Source organism: Ciconia boyciana, chromosome 17, assembly GCF_034638445.1.
Source record: "Ciconia boyciana chromosome 17, ASM3463844v1, whole genome shotgun sequence".
Taxonomy (NCBI): Eukaryota; Metazoa; Chordata; class Aves; order Ciconiiformes; family Ciconiidae; genus Ciconia; species Ciconia boyciana.
Window position 1 is genome coordinate 9,368,578 of NC_132950.1, and position 23,722 is coordinate 9,392,299.

Below are 23,722 nucleotides of genomic sequence, written 5' to 3' on the forward strand. Positions count from 1 at the left end.
GTCAGGCCTCAGGCGGCAGATCCGAGCATCCCCAGTGTGGTAAATCACGGAGACTTGATTTTATGGAGCTGTTTCCTCCCATCGTGTCTCTTCCTTACACTGTGTAGATGGTGAGGGGCTATTTTACCTGTTGGGAGAAAGCCACTGGTTACGTCACCTGCCACCAGTTTGATTTTACGCCGCAGCTGAACTGTGCCAGAGCTGGAAGGGCTGAGGCGCTGGGCCCCTCCGGCCAGAGGGTGCCCCGGGGCGGCACAGGGAAAGGTGCCGCTGGGTTTCCCTGCGCTGGCAACGTCCCTGGGGAAGGAGCAAGTGCCACTGTGAAAAACTGCAGCGCATTTGGGGGAAAAAAATAACGGTTTCGGCTAACCAGAGAGGGAACTGCTGCCTGCAGCAGAGCGCTGAGGAGAAGTCGGGGGCGGGGCCTGCTTGGGAGGGCGGGGCTTCACGAGGCGGGGCTTAAGGAGGAGGCGGGGCGTAGAGCCCCGCGCCTGCCGTTAGGCGTGCGTAAACAGCGGGTGTCATCGGCGCGCGCGCCGGCGCCGCTTCCGTGTGAGGTCACGTGAGGGGGGAGCGGTGTTGCACCTGACAGGGCGGCCGTTGGGGCCCTCGGCCGCGGCCTCCTCAGCCGCCATGGAGGGCGCCGGCCTGCCCATACGCCGGTACCGCCGGGCCCTGGTGGAGGCCGTGAGGGAGCAGCCCTTCCTCATCGTCACCGGCGAGACGGGCAGCGGCAAAAGCACGCAGCTGCCCAAGTACCTCTTCGAGGCAGGTAACGGCCGGGGAGGGGGGAAACCCCTGAGAGCCTCCCCTCGGCTCTGCGGCCTCGGCCCCGAAACGTTGGGAAATAAGCACAGATGAATGCAGATAATCGCCCTGTCCCCTCAGGGGGGGCGCAGCTTCGGGCTGTGCTGTGCGTGTGGTGGACGAGATGGCTTGATTAAACCTTGTAAACTAAAAAACTGTGACCACATGTATATTATGTAGGTACTCGTGTATAAACCGATTCTGAGCAGCACAACTCAGTGTCCCTGTTCTCCCCGTCTCTCCCGTAGGCCTCGCGAAGCACGGGGCCATTGGCGTCACCCAGCCCCGGCGCGTTGCCACCATCTCGGTGGCGCAGCGGGTGGCCGAGGAGATGGGGTGTTCGCTGGGGAGTGTTGTCGGGTACCAGGTCCGCTTCGATGACTGCACCACCGAGGTAGGGCTCTGAGGGCTGTGTTCCCACAGGTGTTGTCATGGCAGGGTGGGCTGTGGCTTGGTTTTTTGCTTGTGGGCCTCTCTGTGGAGTGGCGCAGCCCTGTTGCCTCTCCTGGGGCTTTGCATGCAGAAGGGCTGAGAGCCTTGAGAAGCCATCTGTCCCAGCTGTGGTGAAGCTGCAGTTGTATGCATCGTATAACTATTTTGATCAGGTTTTTTGAACACTTTACAAGTAAAACATTGCCAAGCACCTGTGATGCAATCTCAGTGTGTGTTCTGGACAAATAGGTGATCTATGTAGAAGTGTTTACTTTACTTTAAGTAAAAATCCAGAATAACAGCTGAATGTCTTAATTAAACCTTTCAGGATACTGCCATCAAGTATATGACTGATGGCTGCTTATTGAGGCAAATATTGGTAGACCCCCTCCTCAGCAAGTACAGTATCATCATTTTGGATGAAGCTCATGAGCGGAGCCTCAGCACTGTGAGTGTTGCCTTATATCTGTCCTTTTGGGTCACTGCTTCTCCTTTACTGAGGTCTACTTGTACCTTTCTTTCACTTCTGCACAATCCCCAAGGATTTTGGCTGACTTTCCATGGACGCGCTTTATCCTTTTGCTGTCCTAAGACCATAGAATTGCTGCTTCGTTTATTAAATGCTGCATAATCTGAAAATAAGGTGCGGCCTGTAATCCTGTTGGAACTCTTGTAGCTGTTGTTGCATTTGAAAGCAGTTAAAACTTGGCTGGCTATTGGATACTTTCCCAAAATTTCCAGGAGTTTGAAGCCAGCACAGTGAACACAAACTTTCTAGAATCCTACTTTTAAAAAAACACACACAAAGAAACAAATCCCTGAAATATCTCTTACTCTAAGGCCTAATGTTTCTTGGGGTGTGTATATGACTGTGCAAAGAGATTAGAGCTTTTGGGATCATGGAAGTGTCTAGACTGACCTAAGTACCAAAAGCTATCAAATGTCACTCTGACCCTTCTGTGGCAAGCAAAGTGGGACTCAAGTCACTGAGTCCTCAAGAGATTGTGTTGTGTGTCAAACAACCTACCAGTCCAGCTGGGGAAAAGGGAAAATGCTTTCTGAATCCCAGTTCTGCCCTCAAGTATCTGAGGGTATTGCAAGTAATTGAGCTAGGGTGATGTAAGAAGTTACTGCTCCATCACCTGTGCTTAACTGAAAGGAGCAGATTTTTAATCCAGAGCACTGCAGAGTAAAATAAACTTGCTGAAGTCGTAACAATAAATAGTACAACAAAGGAGAGTGCACACTCAGTCAGGTAACATATGCTGGACAAAGGTGATGGCTTTTTAAAAAGGGTCTGAGGTAACTGCTGGCAAATGACTTGACGATGAGAGTATAAAAATGAAAACCAAAGGATTTTAAGTTACACTGATTCTGTTTATAGGCTGTGAGAAGAGCTGATAAAAAATTAATTGAATTCTAGAAACCAATTAGCGTACTTACAAGACAACCAGGGTAAGTGTATGTATTCTTCTGAGCACTTAGGCCCTGAAGATGTGATTTTCTATCTTCACTGTATCAGTAGGATATAATCAGTCCCTTCCAAGTTCATCAGGCGCTTCTAAGAAAACTGGGGTACTAATATAAGTTGCTTCTGTTTTTCTGTTAGGATATTTTATTTGGTTTGCTGAAGAAACTATTTCTACAGAAGAAACCACCAAACAGGAAGACAGCCATGAAAGTGGTGGTGATGTCAGCCACCCTGGAAGTCGATAAACTCTCAGAGTTCTTTGGACACTGTTCAGTGCTGCATATTCCAGGAAGAAGTTATCCCGTCAAGGAGATATTCTGCAACCTGCTCAGCCCAAGGGACGTAGGCAGCTCTGCGTATGTTACAGAGGTCTGGTCTGGTTTACTTTGTTTCTGTGTTGCGTACTCTGTTCTTGGTATGATTATCTGTGAAAGACGACAAGAATTAGCTGCTGTATTGCTGTGTTCTTAGCATCTCTGCAGGATAGAGGGAAGAATTAGTACTATGAGTTTTAGAAAGAGTAAGTGAGATTCCAGCTGTTATTGGCATGTTTGTTGTTTGTTTCAGGCTGTAAAAGTGACATTGGATATCCACTTAAATGAACCAGAAGGCGACATCTTGGTTTTCCTGACAGGTGAGAGTTTTTCTTTCAAGAACTGATGGTTATTCCACGTGAAGCACAGCATTGCCAGCAAAACAGTACATCCTTCCAATGACTGTCTAGTTTGTCCCAGAGCAGTAAGTAGAGGAGGGAAAGTTGCAGGTTGATGCACATAGTCTTGTGAAGTGATAGTTTTCAGAGCATGTTTAGGTATATCCATGCCTATGAGATCAGATAAGAAAAATATTAACTTAAAAACTTGCATATGTTCTTTTCTTCCTGTGCCAAATGTGCTCTGTTTGTATTGTCTACGTGTTTTATTTTGTTGTTAATTCATGAAGGGAGAATTTCTTTAGCTGCAAAACCCTACATCAGTGTATGGGCCAGGCACTTATGCAGTCATCTTTTAAGGAAAGCCTTGGTGAGAGGCACTGTGGAAAGACTGGATGTCACCTCCTAAACTAACTCTTATAAATATTATTTCCTTCTCGTAATGGTGTTGATGACTCTTGGCAAAACAATCTTGTTTAAAGATGTTGCAAACTAGGAAGGCAGAGTTGTAGCTACATAGGTTGCTTAAATGCTTTTCTATGTTTTTTAGGTCAAATTGAGATAGAAAGAGCTTGTGACTTACTTTTCAAGAAAGCAGAATCTATTGATTACCGGTATGAAGTACATGATCGGTCTGTTGAAGGCCTGCTTATTTTACCATTGTATGGGTCAATGTCAACAGGTAAGAGCATATAATGTCATATGGAACTTAATTAACATAAATGTTAACTGCACGAGTTGTTATAAACAGTATCCTAATCAAATATTCCTATTGTGATTGCAAAAAATGGTATTAATTAACCAATTTATTACAATACTGTAGCACTATGGAGTTTTTTGGTGGTGTTCATAAACTAGTCAAACTTCAGCCTTCTCTGTACTTGGACAGAAGCCTCCAGTTAAAATTCATGTTCACTGGAAATGGCTTCACATGGCATCAAGGTCTCCAGCTTCGGAAGGGGATATTGTGTAACTGAAGGTTCAGATGTCTTATTTAGGCCCTCACATTTTATTTTATATGGAAAAAGATATTGCCAGTAGGATTTTGGTGATGAGAGTAGACCTGTAAGGGAAGATAGAAGTAGTGCAGTGTTACACAATATAGAAAAGTACAGGTTATCAGAATGAGTCAGTCTGTTTTATTTGGCAGCATTACCACAGTTAGTTTCGACGCGTTAAAAACAAAGGCCCTTTGACCTTTACTGACACAGACGCTGTATTTTCAGATGAACTTGAGTGCGATGTTGTAAATGTGCGGGTGTATGAACGTAGAAGTATGTAGAATGCCAAGAGGCTGAAGCAGTGTTCAGAAGAGCAGGACGGCAACTTCCATCTGGAAGTGCTGCTGAGAGGAAAGATCTGGTAATGATCTCCAGAGAGGGAGCAAAATTTTTACCTTCTTGAAAGAGCAAAATGAAAAGTTGCATAAAAGAAAGGTATAGCTTCTTCCTTACTCCATGATAGGTGTTAGATTCCTGAGAATTATTATTATTTTTTTTTCTCTTGTGGTAGTTTCTCAGAGGCCATTGTATTTGCATACTTTTAAACACACGAGAGAATTTTCCTTTAAAGAAATTTTTATATTTTTCAAGTATAATTGAGAAAATTTCAGGGGAAAGTTGAATTTCCACCTCCTTTTTTTGTTCCTTGGAAAGCAAAATGAATTAATGGAAACTGCATATGCTGCTTTGTTACATGTTAAAAGAAGATTTGCTGGAAACACGGGGGATTTAACTGAATCTTTTCATGTTCACCTTGACTTGCTCTGATTGTTAAAACCCTTCAAATCCTTCATGAAGATTCTGTTAAGACCAGTCATCTTGTTTGTTTTTCCTAGCGCTGGGTTTGGAAACATCCAGGAGAGCTGGCCTTTCTTGATCTCAAAATCTTCTTGAATATGCAAGCAATAAATAAGATATTTTCTGATTTCTGGCATATGCTAAAATAATACCAAATCTATATTTTAGAATGTTATGTGATTCACTTTCTAATTTCATTCAAATGACTTTCACTAAGCATTTGAGTAAGTTTGCACAGTGTTAGAGATGTGGTTTGAAATCAGAGCATTGTAACATAACAGATTGTTTGACTGACTACCTGTCATTTTAGATCAACAGAAAAGAATATTTTTGCCAGCTCCCACAGGCATTAGAAAATGTGTGGTATCCACAAACATTGCCGCAACATCTCTGACGATTGAAGGAGTCAGGTACTGTTTCCTACCCTTTATAAAAGCTGTAACAGAGGGAAGAATTCAGAAAGTTCTGCTAGATTTGGAAAAACGTGTCTGACTTCCTTCTGCTACTATACCTGCCCAATAATTACCTGTTGCCTTTTTTGTATATGTAGTGAATAAAAAACCCCTTGATACTATTATATAGTCTTACAGATGACTAATATTATTGGACCCTAATTTGAAATCAAATCTCTGCTCCATTAAGTGAGCATAGTCTCCTTGGGTGCTGGGAGGTATTATCTGTAACATCCTGTAGACTGAACCATTGCAGGGCTGCGGCTGACCAGCAAAGTGCAACTACCTGTTTGCAGAGATTGTAGGGTAAATGTGTTCTTGCTTTGATGATATGCACGTGGCAGTTACCTGTCTGTCTACTGAGACCTCTGTTGTTTTCTTCTCTGACAGAGTATGAATCTTTTTCAGATATGTAGTAGATAGTGGATTTGTGAAGCAGTTGAATCATAACCCCCGAGTTGGCTTGGACATACTGGAGGTGGTTCCTATTTCAAAGTAAGTTTTAAAAAGGTCATGTGCTTGGCGTTTCTGGGAGTTGCTCTGGCAATACTGTGTATCACTTGATCTTTAAAAAAAAGGGGGGGGGGGTTGAGGTTCTGTAATTTAAAGCCGTTTTGTTTGCTGCTAAATAGAAAGTGGTTCAGGACATATAATTTCCTCTAAGTTACAGGCATTAAGAAGGAATTGACAATGCATTGTCTGTAGTCTGAACAGTGGCTCACATGTCATCTTGCGTTTGTTGAATACAACAGCCTGATTCAGAGAAGCTTAAAAAAATCTTCCTTCGCACAGAAATGCTTCTTCATTCTGCTAATTCTTGTATAGCTGGATTTCTCAGTTGCTGCACAGTGTAATATATCTTCCATCTACAAGCATAGAAATTACTATTATTTATCGTAGTTACAGTGTGCTTCTTTGGATAATAACAGAAAGGATCAAGAGTTTGGATTTTTTTTTTTTCCTTGCCTTCCTGTTTTGGAAGGAGCGAAGCAAGGCAACGAGCTGGCCGAGCTGGCAGGACATCATCCGGAAAAAGCTATCGACTATACAGCAAGGAATTCTGGGAGCAATGCATGCCTGATCACACGGTCCCAGAGATCAAGAGGACCAGTCTGACATCTGTGATCCTCACCTTGAAGTGCCTTTCCGTGCATGATGTCATAAGGTAACCTCCATGGAGGGGGGAGGATTATCATTTTCTCCCTGGGTCTCAGCAGCAAGGCAGCACAGGCACCAACAGCCTATTGGCAGGACGCAGGATTAGGTCCCCGGCCAACTGTGACAGTTTGATACAATCAGCTTTTCTGCTGTTCTCCTCAGTCTTTAATGCCAAATTGGATCTTGAGCTCAAGTTCAGTTTGAGATTCTGCCAAAACTAGCTCCTTCTCTCCAAAATTAAATAGTTAATAGCGTTCCTTTAAAATACTGATGTTTATATCCCAAAAGCTTCATCTCTGTGGAATCGTTTAATTTTAGGATCATACATGTGCAGAAAATACAGTTCATCTTTGCATGTGCCACGCTGGGATTTGTCATCATAATTCTTCAGCTTGAGGCTGTACATGTAGTAACACACCTGTATACTGAAGATGCTTATGTGCACCGTGGTCAGAAACCTGTACTGGAAGGTTACAAAAGTATTTTAGTAAATATGAAAACTAACAAAGCTATACTGAGTCTGAACAGTGAGATTTTTTAATTTTATTTTTTACTATAGATTTCCCTATTTGGACCGCCCTGAAGAAAGGCATATTTTAGAAGCTCTCAAGGAACTTTACCAGTGTGATGCTATTGACAGGTAAAAAATAAGGGGGTGTAGTCGCTACAGGAATTTAAACTCTAATGGTTTAACTGGCGTGAGTTGTTCATGTGGACTAAAGGACTTCCCCCAGCAGTAGAATATGTTTTGTCATTAGACCAGGAAGTTAACTACTGGGTTTTAATACACTCCCTGTAAAATTAGGCTTAGAGCATGGTTTAGGACTTGAGAGATACAGATTAATTTCTCCACATTGTCCTGGAGTTGCTGAGTGACCTCAGACAAATTACCTCAGCTCTCTGTGCTGTAGCTCCTGATAGCAGATCCCAGACGGATGTGACAGAGGTGCTTAGGCACTAGCTGTGAGACCCATCCCAGAACTCAAGACAGGAAGCAAGATCTTATCCTAAGCTTCCAGGGATACTTCTTGCAAAAAAAAAAAAAAAAAAATCTTAATCTTAAGCATCTGATACACTTAAAAAGCTGGTGTTGCCTGCCGTGAAGCAGGCATAAGCAAACTGGAGAAAGGTGAAACGTTCTTCTGCTAGTGACACTTGCTGCATGTCTCCAGCACCTATCTGGGCACATACAGACTGCAGTGTTATAACAGTCCAGAGGGAAATGCTTCTTTCATGCTCTTTATCAGTATATGGTGGTTGACATTGTGTGTGCATGTTCCAGTTTACATTTAAACATACTTTTGTTGAATCTGGTATTTGAATCTTTTTCCTGGGATAAGGAGAGGCCACGTGACAAGACTGGGTGAATTCCTGGTGCAGTTTCCCCTCCCTCCCAACCTGACCTGTGCTGTCATAAAAGCTGCTTCTCTTGACTGTGAAGATCTACTGCTTCCCATAGCAGCCATGTTGTCTGTGGAAAATGTTTTCATTCGTCCAGGTAGGAAGCCCCTTATCCCAAAGCAGCCTTGGGTGGGTGGGGAATTCTCCTTGGGCAGGGCTGTCTCAGGCAGTGGTTGGGCAGCACGTGCCGCTTCGCCTGGAGACCTTTTCTACAGCTTCCCTCTGTGGGGTTTTTTGCTCTCAGTAGTTTTCTGTGCTAATAGTTTGTGAGGCCACAGTATCTTACAGGTGTATCTCAAAGCCATAAAGTGGGAACTGACTCTGTATTTTGAACGATGGTAGCACAAGCCTTTACTCGAGCGTAAGGATACTCCTGCCAGGGAGCAAGCTGGTCTCCTTAGTTGGGCCCAACACTGGTGGGAAACTTAAGTATTTACCTTAAACTAATGCTTTAAGTAACCCTTATGTTGCAGTGTGAGGAAGATTCCTCAAGTGCAATGCCTTGTCTCCCAGAGTACATCGTAGCAGATCTGTAGGGAAGAATGGTAAGGTTAGGACAAATATACAATGGCACTTTGCCTGTATGCTTTTACAGCTTTCTGTGGTCTTGGAGTCAGGGCACATTGCATGCTAGGAATTGGACAGCAGCTATTCTAAAGACTTCAAAACAGCATGGAAGTGGGTTGCATTTGTCCCAAGGCTGTGAGCTGTAAAGCAACATACGCATAAGCGAGTGGATTGCTGAGAGGTCATAAGGGGAAAAACTGTGTTACAGGAGGGAAAAGGGAAAAAAAAAAAACAACCCAAACAACCCCCCAAAACCACCAGAAAACCAAAACATACCACAGCAGATGTTTTGCTGTTGGTCTAAGTACAGACAACAGGGACTGATTAATTTGTTTTTAACAAATGAGGTCACCTCTCGATTGGCTTTTCTGTTCAGTAACTCTGTTTAACCAAATAGATCTTTTAAGTTACTGTGAGAAGCTCAACTTATCACTGCGTCCACTTCCAGTGTTCTTCTAAATGGAAAATGTAATTTTGCTGTGGTTCCAAGCTAGCACCTCTCACTAGTGCTAAACTCAGTCTCCCACGTCCTTCTTCCTATCTCCTTTCCCCTCCTGTCTGGCCCCCTTCCCCCCCAGCTGTGCTACATATAGTCTTTATATGTAGCACAGTCTTTGTGGGAGACCTTTGTCCTTTCTAGTCACTCATTGGCTCTTGTCCAGTTATCTCTGTAGTCTATTAACCGAGCCCGTTAATGCAACAGCTAAAGACACTGCTGACAGTACTGATAGCTTGGATTCTGCTCTGGGGTCTTTCCCATTCCCACAAAAGTGTGTTTGCTTTCCCATCCTCCATCTGGCAATATGCCCTTGTTATCTGTTCAGCTAGCTAATGCACACGTTTGTTACTCTCCAGCAACCCCCTTTGTTGGGACGCAGAGACTCCCATCCTGAAGGCACTTGCTCATGTGCAATACGTGTACGAACAGGCCTCCTTACTTCATTGGTGTTACTTCTAATACCCACAAACTTCTGACATCGTCTGTAGTATAGCAGCAATGCAATGCATTGGCCTTTGCAGCCATATCCCTCTCTACTAAAGGGAATAGGTTGTGCTGGGGAAGAAATTCTTTGGGTATTTAAAACTTGAAATAATATTTTGGAAATGTTGCTTTTGCCAATACATCCCTAGCATTTAGTGAAGGTGAATGCACACTAAACTCACAGATCGCATTTTTTCTAGACTCTTATTTATTGTAAGACCTCCATTACTATGGTACTTGAGTACTAGGACAAAAGCTGAGTTAAATAGATTACATGGTGCTATGATGAGGTGGTTTCAACGGTCTTGTTTTTTCTCTCAGGGCAAAACTTTCACTTGAGCTGTTTGTTTAAGGTCGCTGTTCCTTTATCTTTCCATGTCAGCATCTGAATTGATTGTGAGAGAGAAATACATAGAACCTTTCTTCCTAAGAGACTACAAGTCTTCATCTCTAGTGCTGACTGATGAGATTAATCACAGATTTAATGGCATCTACGTATTCTCATTCAGCAGTAGTGGAAGGAGGAAGAACTGTAAATGCAGCTGTGGAGGAGAGACAAATCTAAAAATAACATGAATAAAGAGCCAAGACTGTCAAACACACTTTGGAGAGATACCAATAGAAAATTAAGTAGGAGTGATAAATAAAAATTACTTTGTTGAAGTGAGATATAACTTACTTCCGCAGGTGATCCTCAGAAGCAAAAGGAGGCAGAACTTCAACACCAGGAGCTTTCCTCACAAGTGGGAGGATGCAATGACTTTGCAACCCTCTTAAATATTTTTGAACAGTGCAAAGCAAGGTATAAAATGATTCCTTACAGTAAGTGGTTTTGCATTGCTCATAACTCCCAGCTGCTGATGGTTTTTAAATATATTGTGTATATGCGCATGTATGTACTCAGACCTAATTGCAGATTTATTCCTTATTGTGATCTGAAATTTCTATCAAGACACCTATTATTTAAGCTAACAAAGTATCTGGCTGTGTAGGTTGCCTTCTTTGTACGACCATAACAAAAAATAGAGGCAACTTTCTGCCTTCAGCTTACAAAGGGCTTCTTTATAATACAAGTATTTCTGTTCTCAGCAAGTCTCCTTCAGCTTGGTGCCAGAAATACTGGATCCATTGGAGAGCTTTAAAATCTGCTTTTAGTGTGGAAAAACAACTCCGGGAAATAATCAGTAAACTGAAACAGGTGAAAAATATAATTTTTATGTATGGTAAAATTATATAAGTTTATATTTAAGACATGTACTGAACTACTGAGCCTTTGCCAGATGGCTGTTGCTTTTCTCTAGTAGAAACTAATCCATTTAAATATTTATTAGAGCATCCTTGCTGTAGCTTGTGTAACTAACAGGTATGATGGTGGTAACAGGCAAGGAGGAGGGGTTTCCTCCTTTCCTCATGGTTTCCATAGGGTGAGAAACCCAGAGTTTAAAATCTATGGGATGGAGGGGGTATAGCCACTTTTTCTTTAGGAAAGATCCTGATTCATGTTGTTTTTTTGTATACATAGCTGCCAGACTTCCCTAAAGAGACATTTGAAGGCTCCAGAACTGAAATACTAAGAAGATGTCTGTGTGCAGGATACTTTATCAATGTAGCTAGGAGGTAAGTAATAAAGTTTGGAGAATTGAATGGAAAAGATATTATGTGTATTCTTTAAAAGTGTAGCTGCATATTGAAACAGAATAGTAAGGCTGTATATTGTTAAAAGTAGCAAAGTAGCAATTGCAGCTGAAGGTGGTGTTTCTGCACAGGGCTGGAAGCCTGGTAGGTACTCTGCTTTTGACTCTCATTACATTCCTGGGGAAGTTGCTTACATCCTTGGAATAGTAGTTTTTCTATCTGTGAAATTAACTTGGAAGCTGCTGAGTAGTTCCAGATACTAAACTAAAGGGCTTGGAAATGCCCAGTTATCATGGCTGTCAAAGACTTCAGTCCCAAACCCTGTTTATTATTGTGGTGTTATATCTGCAGTGTTACTGTGGTAAATTAGTCAGATATATTTTATTCCTCATTGTTTTTTTACAGTTTAATTCTGGAAAGATCTTCCTCTGCTTATATATGAGTATTTTCTTCTATGCTGCTGCTGCTTTGCTTAGTTTAGTGTTGCTGTCTAATTACAGCAAAGTATGTTTCATTGTATTTTTTTTTTTTCCACAAACCTTTCAGATCTGCAGCCAGGACATTCTGCACAATGGACGGACATGGCAGCATAGTCTATATCCATCCTTCATCTACAGTAAGTTACCAAAGTCTGTTAATAAAGTAGCAAAGGATCTATAAAAGGACTAAGAGGCAGGTCCCTGTAAACTCTTCCTCTTCTGTTTGGTTTGTGCTAACTTATGGGCAGGAGAAGCACTGGTGCAGTGTTCATTTTGAGAGTGGGGAAGAGCCTCACTTCTTCAAATTTGATAAATGTTTGGCTTATGAAATGAGTGTGACCATAGACTGAGCTTTCTCTCTGGCTCCTTGGATTTCCTGGGCAATTTTAAGCAAGTCATTATGCCTTAGTTTCCCTGTCTGAAAATTTAGGGTAATGTCAGCTTTATCTCATTCTTGCATCTGAAGCATTGGAAGATATTCCAATGGAGGGTGCTCTAGAAATAAAAACTCTTTTTATCAGTTCTGAAATAATATTTTAATTTTTCAGCTATATAACCAGGAGGCTCTCCTCGAGTGGATCATCTTCCATGATGTCACAGTGACATCCAAAATCTATGTCCGGACAGTGTGTCCTGTTCGCTACGAATGGGTCAAAGACTTGTTGCCCAGATTGCATCAAATCGATGCATATGAACTGAGCAGTGTGGCACGGGAAGAAGTAACGGAAGAGGAAATAACCAAGTGGAAGCATAAGGAGGACCTTAAAAGGCAGTATGGTAAGCACATTACTAGTCCGTATCTATGGCGTGTGTAGTTTTCTTGGTTGTTGTGGACGTGTGTGTATATGATGTCACTGAATGCATTCTGGACTAGTAGGTGTTAATCTGGATGTGCTTAACATGTTTGATGTGTAGCTCTAGTTGTTTTCTTACTACGGCTCTGCAATCCCTATTTGCCTGCCTCGGCAGTGTGTGTAGTGGTGTTTGCTTACTGGTTCTTGCCATGCTCCCCCCTTTTGGTTTAATATAGCTGACAGGAGCAGAACTTTAACCCAGAGTTGAATAAAAGCATTTTGAGTCTAACCATTAATTAAGTTCACAAAGAGTGTCTAGCCATAGATACCCAAAATAATACTGTCCTGAGAGAGAGAAGTCCTAGGGGCTATAGGGAAGGGGGGGGGGGGGGGGAGAAAAAAAAAAACCCCAAACCCCAAAAAACACACCAAACAAAAAACACAGAAGAAAAAGTATCACATTTTGGTGGATGTCTCATCCTGACAATGAATTTAATGCCATGTGTTTAAATAAATTGTCAGTTTTAATTAAAACTGGTGCCTGCTAACTGATCTGGCTGCTTGGCATTCTTTGAATTCTTCTGTCAGCAGGTTTCGTAAAGCAGCCAAGTATTCAGAGGGCCTCTTTACTCCTGAGCTGACCCTTCCAAAACGTTAATTTAATATACGGTACGGGCACTGGCAATATAGATTCTCTTCAGTTTCCTTAACGATAGAAAAAATGTAGACTCTTATGCTCAGACCAGCGTCTCTTTCTGTCCTGCATTATTGTATAAAACAACCCTTTAAAATGATAAAAACATGAATTGGATTTGGTTAAAATTTGCTGGAAAGGATATTTGCGTTATTGGATAACACAGAGGAGGCTCATCTATTTATCTGAAGTCCAAGGAGCTGAGGTTTGTTCTCTTTGTCCCCTTTAACTTTTTGACTTCACCAGGCAACTGTAAATTAATTTGAGATTAATACTGACCTTACAGATGTTGTATTTCTGGGAGCTTTGTAAAAATAGGTGGCTGAATAGCTGACAAAGGCTTAATTAGTGCCCAGTGAAAGGAAAGGCTGCATCGTGAGCTGAAATATTATTTGACTCCAAGACAGAATAATTGCAAATATTCCAAGAGTGAATGCTGATTAAAGCTCCTTCCTCATATCAAAGAATCTGGTGCCCAGCCCCAGAGTACTAGGAACAGGCTGCAGTAGCTGCTTCATTGACACAGTACTTAGGCTCTCAGTGTCTTTGAATGATTTTTTTTTTTTTTAAATTTTATTTTAAACTGAAAATATTTCCTGCTTTTCTTTCCTTCTGGGAGAAGCACTCCCAAGGTCTCAGCTCAGTGGGAGAATGTGCATTTCTAATGGCGTCTGATCTGGAGTATTGACTTTTCCTACTCCTTTATCTGTATGTTATCCTCCTTCTTCCTCCTACCTCTGGAAATTTATAAAGATAGTTTATTCTAAGCTTTTTTTTTCCTGCTCCCAGTGCTGTCCCTCTCCTGCCTAAACCCGAGTTTGAGATGTGTAATTTAGAGAAGAAATGGGTGCATAGAACACAAGACGTGTAGTATCTGTTACAATAAAAAGCAAGATACACATTTGGGGACGAGATGAGCCCAGCTGCAAATACTGACATGGGAGTTAAGGCATGATTTTTTTTTTTTTCCCCTCCCTGCTGTGGTAAAGTCTGTCCTCTCTGGAAGTCATTCAAAGGACTGACTCGGACTTGAAAAACATCTGAGATTCTGTTGGGGGTTTTTGGGTATTTTACAAATAGGAGGAATTGTAATGCTGTCTTTTTTTGTTCTGGTTTGGTTTTGACACCAAAGAGTATATTTGTCTCTTTCCTCTCCCCCCAGAAGGAGTCACAGACAACTCCGCAAAGAAGACAGAGAGAAGGAATGATGATCAATCAATACTGGATGCCCGAGCTCGATATCTTGAGAGAAAGCAGCAAAGAGCACAGGGTTTAAGTGGCCCATTGAAAGAAACGGGGTAATACTCGCAGCTGCTCTCCTCCCACTGTGAGGAGAGGCAGTTTGGTGTAGTCATTCTGGTTATGTTTGCGTAATGCAAAATGTCCAACTGGAATGAAGGAAAACTTCTGCTTTGTGGTAAGTTTGAGTGCCAAGGCATACAAACGCAATCTGCCTTTGCTGCATCCAGCAAGGAAAAGTTACCAAGCTGAATTTTGTTGCTACATGTCACTGGCAACAATTTAGTGGCCTCAAGTGTGGATGAAGACATGATACTTACTGTGGTGCCAATTCTGTGGCATTTAGTTGATTTAGAAAGGTCTCAGTGCCATTATTAATAAAATTTTCTTAAAGGTTTTTTTTTTAAAGGAGTGGAACTGTCAGTTTTTATCCATTTTACTTGGTATGGTTGTGGCTGTACAATCTTCACGCTCATACACTACTCAGGAAAATGTGCAGAAAGTGCTCTTTTAATGATGGACCATCAGGGTCTAAATTCAAAAGGACGTTTGCCACCTGCATTCTGTGTTGCAGACAGTGTTGTTCCTACTGTGTATTGTGCTGTACCATGTACAGTGAGGGTTCTGGGTGAAGATGTCTTTGTATGCAAAGTATTTTGTAAATGTTTTCACATTCTTGCTAACTGCATAATTTTTGTCAGGGATGACTTTTCCATTTTGCAAAACCCCCCCCGAGCAGTCAATCCACTACTCGGCCAGGTTATGGCCTGTAGTCTGTCAGCAGGCCTGCTGCCTAGTGGGCTGTTTTTCTGAATTTGGTGACTGTTATTTTTAAAATGTATGGATTTTGGTCTGGAGAGTGACTGTTTCAAATGTGTAGAAAGAATACACAAGGAAATACTAGCTTTTTTTCCCTGACTCAAGTATATAAAAAGCCAAGAGCTGTGATGCTTTGTCATCATAAAGTTTGTTTCCTTCTCAATAAAGAGGTAATCCCCTTCTTTCCCCTTAATAATCCTAAAATGTTCCAGCACTCCAGTGTGGAGCTTGTCTTTTTTGCTACTTTTCACTTTCAGTAAGTAACATTTTGTATAAGACTATTTCCAAAAAACTGGAACAACTTACTGTCATTTTTCATGCCTCAGTTGTTTGCACTCTGCATCACCTTCAGTTGCTTTTCAGGTAACTAGCTAACGCTGTTAAAGTGAAGTTGTAAGTAAGCCTTAGCACTTACAACTTCATTGTAAAATGTTGTTTTAAGATGTTGAGCATTCCACCTCTCTGCTGCACAGGCTGTAGCTTTCAAAAACCTTGGGATTCTCTTATGGGGAATATGATAATATTATTCTTCATAAAGAAGGCAGTAGGTCTGATAATTGTCCCTCTTTCTGTGATTGTACCTATTAAAATGAAAAAGCTGAGGCTGGTCTGCGTCCTTGCCAAATCCAGCGAAGGCGGCGTTGATTCATGTCTCGAGGAGCTGGAGAGGCTGCGGCATACGCTGCCGGATGCCACCTTGCGAGGCTGTAAGAAGCTTAACTCGAGCAACGCCGTAGTTGTCAACAGCAATAGCAGGAGCGAGCAGGGATGCCCGCAGCTGCTGTGCAAGCTTCAGTCGCAGAGTTCCTAACTGCAGGAGAATTGCTGCCGCCTGCCCCTTCTCTCTGCGTACAGAGCACAGAAACGGCAGCAAGATTAACGCCTTTCTAGTTCCTCAGGGAGTGCGTGAATCAAACGCTTACTTGTTGTGATCCGTCTTTGTAGGAAGTGGCATGTTTACGATTCCTCTTTCGTTGGGCCCTTTATCCTGGGTTCAGAAGGAAAAGGGATTTGGTCTTTTGTGCTGTTGCTCAGACTCTGCTTGAGGAGCCAGTGCTTTTTCTTGACTAAACCTAGAGTCTGAATTTTACAAAACCCCACAAATTATTGCTGTTTACTTTGATTTATGTTATATTTGCAATGTCACAGCCACTTGCAAGTCAAATGACATCTGCACCACACACTAGGTCTGAGATCAGTAGCTAGAACGCCCACTCTTGCCTGGGGCTATGTATCTCTTGGCAGATACCAATGCTTTATTTTTTTTTTTTTTTTCCACTTTCTTAGTAGCAAGAAGGGAGGGGGGGGTTTTCCTCTGTGTTCCAGGGCTGCTCAGAGGTTTTGAAATTGTGAATTTAAGACAAAGCAAAAATGGTATGAGGAAATAACCGTGAGATTGCAAAAGAAGGAAAGATCGAAGACAAGCAGCGGTTAGGCGTTACAGCACATGGCATGCCCCCTGCGCTGCAGGCCGGGAAGGGGTGTTAGGTTTTACCTGGTTCTGTGGGCTGAGGTTACAGCCTAAGTTAAGAAACAGAGAAGGAAATTTGAAGGTTCATGATGTTCCTTTACTTATTAACGGTGTTAGGTGGGAAGGAGTCCTGTGGAGCATCCCCGGAGTGTCAAGGGGCTGCCGCAGCCTCCGGTGATGTTCATTTACCTCCCGCGATTTTGGTGAAGGGAGGGAGGAAGCTCGGTACCGGCTTATGGCCCTTCCCGGCGTTGTTTTCTTTTTTTAATCGGAGGCGTCGGTGCACAGCGAGGAAAAATACATCCTCTACCCGTTAAGATGCTACTCAGTGGAGCGCGGGGCACGGCCGCAGCCGGGGCGGTTGCTAAAATGGGGAAAAGCGGTAGGCAGAACGGGAGGGCGCCGGGAGGGGGAAGGGGCAGGGCCCTCACCGGCGGCCCCGGGCGCTACCGAGCTCAGCGGCGGGAACGGATCGCGTCGCTGCCGGGGGCTGACCGGGGAAAGCCCCGGAGCCTTCGGCCGCCGCGCCGCTGCCGCCACGGGGGCCCGGGCCGGGGCTGGGCCTGCCCCGCCCGCCTCACGGCAACGGCCCCGCCGCCCCGGGCCCGGCACCTTGCCCGGCCGCGCTGCCCCCTGCACGTGACCCACCGGGGCGGCGAGCGCGGAACGGAAGTGACGCAGCCGCACCTCGGTCGCATGATGTGGCAAAAAAAAAGGCCGGGGAGGGAGGAGTGATGGGGCCCGAAATAGTCCCTTCCGGCGGCGGATCCCTCCGCCGCTCCCATTGGCCCCGCGGCGCGTGATCACGCCGCTCACCGGGATCCTTCCGCCCGGCCGGCGCAGTTAAGGCCGGTCCCGGCAGGTGAGGGCAGGCCTCTTCCTTCCGCGGCGGTATCCTTCCGCTGGCGGGGGCAGCTTCCGGATCGCCGCGGCTCTCCCTGCTCGCTGGCCTGTTCCGCCATTGCGGTCCCGCTTCCCCGCGCCGCCCGGACCCCGCTGAGGTGTGACTCCGGTCCGGCCTCGGACTGGAGCCCCAGCCCGCTGCCGCCGCCATGGCCCAGATCCTGCCGATTCGCTTCCAGGAGCACCTCCAGGTGGGCGCGGAGGGGCCGGCGGAGGCCGGGCCGGGGAAGAGCGGGTGCTGAGGCGGGCGGGCCGCTCCCTCGAGCGGAGGAGCCGCCCGGGGACGGTGCCCGGGCGAGAGGCCCGGGACTGGCCGCGGGCCCTCCCTGGGGGCCGCGGGGCGGCTCAGGTCCCTCCGGCGGCGGGGTGGCCGCTCTCCCGCAGGCCTTGCCGGCCTCTAGCTCGGGCAGCGCCTTCCCGCCGCGGGCCGCCCGCCGCGCAGCGCCGTGCCGTGCCGCCCCGAAGGGCACCTTCCAGCGCGCCCGCTGCTGCCTCCGTGCGGGCCCGGACGCGGGGGGAAGAGCTGGGGCGCCGCGGGGCCCCTCCGCCTCCTGGGCAGTAGGGGAGGCGGCGAGGGGCCGAGGTGCGGGCCCCGGCGCCGGGCATCCAGCCCCTGCCCGGTCCCCGCCTTGCCTTCCCCGCTCTGGGTGGCGGAGCGTGTTTCATCCCGGCGGTGTAGGCGAGGCTGGCGCCGTGCCCGCGCTCGCACCTGCTGGGGGGTGCGAGGGGAGGGGAGGCGAGGCCGGTTCCGCTTCGCTTCCGAGGAGAGGGACCCTCTCCTCTGGGCAGTGCGAGTGGGGAATCCCGCTTCAGCGCGGGATCTGCAAGGGAGGGGGCGAGGGGGGTAAATTAACGAGGTGGCCAAGCTGTCTCCCTGTGTTGCCTGGCTATTTTTGGGTTTTTTTAATGAGGCTAAGAGTTCTTATAAGTGTAAGGACATACTAAATAATTTTATTGATGTTCTGACTTGTAATGTCATCTTCTGTGAAGAAAAACCACATATTGCAGGGAAATGTGAAAGCTACTGCGGGCTTCCCTGCAGCACAGCTGTGGCAGTGCAGGCACAGAAGTGCCAGGTCTACACTTTTCTGTCTCCTGGCTTCTGACAAATTCTAGGTTTGGTATCATTAAACCATAACTAGATGCTAATAGATTATTTCCAAGCGATGGCCTTTAGTTTCTTTAACGTGGCCTTTTAAAGGCACTGCTAACACATTCCGAAATCACTCTGCTGCAGGAATGCAAGGTTACCTTCTCAAACAAACATGCACCTTTAATGTCTCTGGGTGAAGCTGGAGTACAGGGAGGGGTCTAGAAGCGGTAATACCGTTGTGCAATGTGTACTTCCTATCCCACAAGTCTATAGGGCGAAGTACTACGAGCCACGCTTCTCGTCCTGAGTTGCTCTAGCTGTGATGGTATTAAGCTTGGCTTCACTGCTGAGGAGTGGTTTTTTGAGAAGAACTTGGATAATAAGTTACGTTGACATACCTAGGCAGGGTCTTCTGGCTTCTAGCAACCTGGCTGTAGCCTTGCTTCCCTATGATGTCAGCGTCTATACGTAGTTTGTGCTTAGCTAACTGGAGCTGTGGTAGGCACTAACATAGTGATGGATTTGCATGATTTGTAGTGACTTTTTTCCTAACCCAAATGAAAGAATTTAATTTCTAGACACCTTGTTAAAAGAACAATCGCAAAATACTACTTTTGTGGTGTAAGTTATCACTGTCCGTAGTGTTATTTTTAGATTTAAAAAATGCTGCCATGGTTGGTTTTTATCTAGCTAGTTAACTGGTGAGCATTGGATATTTTTACTTCAGTATCAGTTTAAAACCAGGCCAGAACTCATAGCTTAGGTGTAGCCCTGGACTCTTTAGCGAGCAGCGCTGACAGGAGATTCTCGTCAGTTGACCAGAGCTTCAGCTCTGAGCAAGTGTTTTCGCCTGGTAGTGGCATAGCCTAGAACCGGGCATTGAGAAGGTTCTGTATACTCCGGGGAAACTCATCCCTCTGGGTAGCCCAGCTCTTAATAAAGTATTGTGGAAATGCATCTATGATACGTTATTTAAGATACAAACCTTGCATGTGACCCACTGCCAGGTCTCTAGTGACATGAGTCCTATTACATAAGGAAACTCATCTGCTTCACTCCAGAAGTGCTGAGAAGTTTCAGGCCAGCGCTGTTGTGGAACATGACCGTTCTGACTAAAGACTGATTTATCTGTTTACTTGTATTTTTTCCCCCCTGTTCCTGTTTAACGTAGAGCATGGACTTAACCAGTATCTTCTACAACTGCATATACGAGCTGGTCTTTTGTAAGACTGGGTGTCCAGCCTTCTGAGCCTACATGCACGTGGCTCTTGCCCATAACACTTCAGTTTGCTGAAACTACTGAACTTCTTCATTTTATTTCATTGAAAAAATTCAGAGGAACTCGAATTCTCGGAGGTACTGTTTTCATGCTGAAACTCCTGACTTGCTGTTGGAGAGTAGAAACTTTGAGAGTAGAAACATTGATATTGCTACATTTTTGCTGTCCAGAACTGCTTTAGCGTGTGCCAGGCTGTTCATAGGAGGTCCTCATGGACTCAATAATACAGTTTCTTGAACTGTGCCTGACCTACATTGTCTGGGAAACTTGTTATACAGGTGTTGCACAACACTTGCAAGTTTGCAGTTGATGCTTACTGAAAGACAAGGTACCTAGCTGGAGCCCTATTCATAAAAAGGCAGGTGATATAGATATGAATGGGAAAGTTCTTGCGAGGCATTATTGGAAGTTGCTTTTAATTAATCTAAAAGACTGGCAATCAGGACTACGTGTAGTATGATACTAGTTCTCCATGGATCTGCTACTGCAGGTCAGAAAACGGTCAAGTAACTGTCTGTACAAAGCTTGACCTGATCTTCAGCTTCAACCCAGTTGCACTCCATATTGCAGTACGCGACGTACCCTGGCATTATCTGTCGCTGTCAGCGTCTTGGCTAGGTGACATGGGAATGAAGAGTTAAAGGCTCCAGAAGCCCTGAGATATTGTGCTTCTGAATGTCTTTCTCTTGGGTACGTAGTACAGCATGCTTTGTACCCACAGTTTGAACTGAAGATCCAGTGTGGGCAAGTAAGATGTGGCAAGTAGTTGGCTTACTAGGGCTAAGTAAGCTTTCTGGATATTTACAAAGTGAAGTCTAAAAACAAAATGTGTGGTCAGGCTTCAGGTCTTGTTTGTCTGAGTCCCGTTGCATAGCTCTGAAATCTCAGTAGTCGCAAATATGTAGGATATTATCTGTGTATTGTCTACTGTAGATGCCTGCCTTGCTACAAAAGAACATCATCAACACACTGTGGAGAAACTTTTTCCTTGAGAGTTTCTAAGGAGAAACGATTCCTGTGCTATCAAAACTACCAGACTCATGTTATAGTACTATAAAGTTTTAACTTTTTTTTTAAGTAGCCATGAGGCAGCAGTCCAGTGGGCATGTAGTGGGAGATCAGAGTTCAGTATGTCGAATGATTGCAAATCTGGCTGCTCATATCCAGGTTTCAGAGATTCCATAAGTTGGTGCCTCTGTGTACTTGAGGGTGGAAGTAAGACACGGCTGCTTACTGTGGTAGGTGCATAGAGCTGTTCTAAGATGACATGTTTCTGATGAGTGAGAAGGAACCAGACAAATTAGCAGGTGATGAACTGTGACTGCCATTTAATTTAGCCACCCTACCCTGAAATATATAAAAATTAAACTTGGACCAGGCACACCACTGTACTGGTGTGACTTAAGGCATTAATAAACACTTTTCTGAACCTAAATATATATATTTAAAAAATTTAAATTACCCTGTAGACTTTTCTAGGCAGTACAGAAAACTGTCAGCTCAGGCTATGCTCTTGATGCTGAGACAGAACTACTCTTTTGAACTAGGAAAAGGGTTCTTGTATCTATTGGTCATTGATGGAGCAAACCTGAATGGCGGCTATGCTGTTCTAGTGTGGTGGTACTTGGATGGCTCTCAGAATCATAGCTAGCTATGCCAAAGAGCTAACTGAATAAAACTGGACAGCCGAGGCATCATATAACTTTTAAATTTACTACTTCACTCTAACAATGACAGACAACAAAATGCTTTCATGTATTGTGCTGGCAGTGAGCGAGTTTAATATATCCTAAAACACTAAAGCTCTGCTATAACAATATTAGTTCGAAGCAGTTAAGTCTTTGGTTGGTATTTTAAGTCAGGAATTACAGAGGACTGCTGTGCCTAATGCTGTTTTGGTGGAGTTCTTGCCCTCTGCTTCTTAGTGGATCTGAATTCCTAAAACCAGTGAGCGTGGAGTATTCTTACAGAGGCAAAACCTGTAGCAAAGGATGCTGTGAAGAATCGAAGTGTCTTGAGGAGTGTGTGTGTCAACTAATTGGATAGGAACAATTAGTTAAGCAGTTCATAAGCTATTCCTCTTGGCATGTCCCTTGCAGCAGGTACTGAAGTCAACAGGCCTGCTTGTCTTGGTGGTGATGCTCATTAGCACTTCGTGCTGGGACTGTGGTGACTTAACCAAAGGTAAGTGACAGCAGCCTGTGGTTCTGAACTCAACTTTCAGCAGGTACAGTCTCAGCTGTGGCTTGTAACCGAAATAGTCACACAGCATGTCTGTGGCTGCTGAGACCGGATGGCTACCTCAGCCTGTTGATGGTGAGGCAGAAAATAGGAAGGACACAGAAACAGAAGAGCTCTTGAATATTGTAGAGGTCTCTTTATCTGTTGAAAACATAACTTCCTAGCCTGTCACAAACTGTAACTCTTACCTTGCACTGGTAAACATTAAGTACTTTGGAGCCATTGACTGGCTGTGGGACTCCTGTGTTACAGAACTGCAGTCAGTAGCTCTAACAGATCAGCATGGATATAAATCTTTTGTGCGACTTAAGTTTGCTTTGCTAAGTTTCATGTCTGGAACTAAATGAGTGGCTGAAATGTAGACTGGTGTCTATCTTGTTCAATCAAAACCCAGTAAAGCATGGCCTTGCAATAGAGCTAATGTGACTCACTACACGTCAAAAAGCTCTGTGCTTCTCAAAGACCGGGAATATTTCTGTTAACTGGCACTTCCCAGCTACGTGATTTCTAGCTGCATGCAGATAAGGAGTCTCTGGGCAGAGACTAAGCAGCTGCTTGTGGCTACAAGAACAGTGGTTATATCCTGTTGAGTGTGAGTCGAGGTGAAATGCATGCTCAGCAGTTCCGCGCCCTTCCTTGTAGGCAAGGAGAAATTATTTGACAGCTAAGCAAACTGTCACAAGAAAGTGAATGTTCCAGGAAGGGGTCAACAAAGACTCTTGTCAGCAGTTTTACCATTCAGTTTGTTGTCAAACATGCATGTAATATGACAACTTCTCTGGGTAAGTTACCAAGAATGTACTTGAATTATCTTCCAGTGAAAAAATAATTTTACTAATCAGACTTTCACTTACCATGTTGTAATGATTCATCTCTCAATGCTGTTCAGATAAACGTCATCATAGAATTTGATGGTTCAGTACAGTCTGCAATTGACTGAAGTATCCAACCTCGAGTTAGATGAGTCCTTCAAGGCGACATCTCTGCTGAACAGAAGAGTTGCTGCTGTCTCTGGCAACCTGTTTCATGGTTCCACTCTATTAGAGTGACTACTTCACAGAACACTTTCTTCTCAACGTGCTTTCAGGAGACTGTTATAACTGAACTTTCCAACAAATGTTGGTGTAAAATAACTTGAACTGTAAATTGTTGCCCAAGCACAGCTAGCAAGTTCTGCTTTCATATCTGCTTGAAAGCCAAGGAAGTGTTGTTTGTAGTATAATGTAGGAGTATCTTACGATTCCTTTTTTTTTTTGCAATCTTTTAAACTCATTTGTGAATTGGTGAAAGGTAGTGGACCTAAATGAGTGCAATATTAAATGTTTGTGTCTTTTCCCTCTGTGGTAAGAGGAGA

The 23,722-nt window shown here is 44.4% G+C and overlaps 2 protein-coding genes across 6 annotated transcripts in view; both read left to right on the forward strand.

Annotated features, from left to right (window-relative positions):
- The first annotated feature begins 553 nt into the window (after positions 1–553).
- DHX40 (DEAH-box helicase 40) lies at positions 554–15,971 on the forward strand. Of its 4 annotated transcripts, none has more exons than XR_012045569.1 (18): positions 554–772; positions 1,056–1,201; positions 1,568–1,687; positions 2,849–3,079; positions 3,278–3,344; positions 3,913–4,044; positions 5,472–5,571; positions 6,022–6,108; positions 6,596–6,778; positions 7,331–7,411; positions 8,112–8,269; positions 10,409–10,523; positions 10,811–10,919; positions 11,244–11,338; positions 11,903–11,972; positions 12,384–12,612; positions 14,113–14,272; positions 14,486–14,621. XR_012045569.1 is itself a non-coding variant. In XM_072882533.1 (17 exons), the coding sequence occupies exons 1-17, from the start codon at positions 634–636 to the stop codon at positions 14,623–14,625; spliced, it is 2,199 nt and encodes a 732-aa protein (XP_072738634.1). In that variant the 5' UTR covers positions 554–633; the 3' UTR covers positions 14,626–15,971. The 4 variants fall into 4 exon arrangements, 2 of the variants coding, with proteins under 2 accessions (XP_072738634.1, XP_072738633.1); XR_012045570.1 differs by having other exon boundaries at positions 14,489–14,600; XM_072882533.1 differs by lacking the exon at positions 14,113–14,272 and having other exon boundaries at positions 14,489–15,971.
- Positions 15,972–17,653: 1,682 nt separating this feature from the next.
- The window catches only part of CLTC (clathrin heavy chain), a 34,428-nt gene continuing 28,359 nt past the window's right edge, over positions 17,654–23,722 (forward strand). The window contains exon 1 of one of the 2 annotated variants that reach the window (XM_072882529.1): positions 17,654–17,946. In XM_072882529.1, coding sequence (XP_072738630.1) covers positions 17,905–17,946 — 42 coding nt within the window. In that variant the 5' untranslated portion in view covers positions 17,654–17,904. The remainder of the gene's footprint in view (positions 17,947–23,722) is intronic. The other variant, XM_072882531.1, reaches the window with a different exon arrangement.

Coding starts and splice junctions, on each gene's coding strand:
- DHX40 (XM_072882532.1), top strand. CDS start 634: ATGGAGGGCGCCGGCCTGCCCATACGCCGGTACCGCCGGGCCCTGGTG. Junction 6,109..6,595: donor GAGGTGGTTCCTATTTCAAA/GTAAGTTTTAAA, acceptor CTGTTTTGGAAG/GAGCGAAGCAAGGCAACGAG. Junction 8,270..10,408: donor AAATGTTTTCATTCGTCCAG/GTAGGAAGCCCC, acceptor TTACTTCCGCAG/GTGATCCTCAGAAGCAAAAG.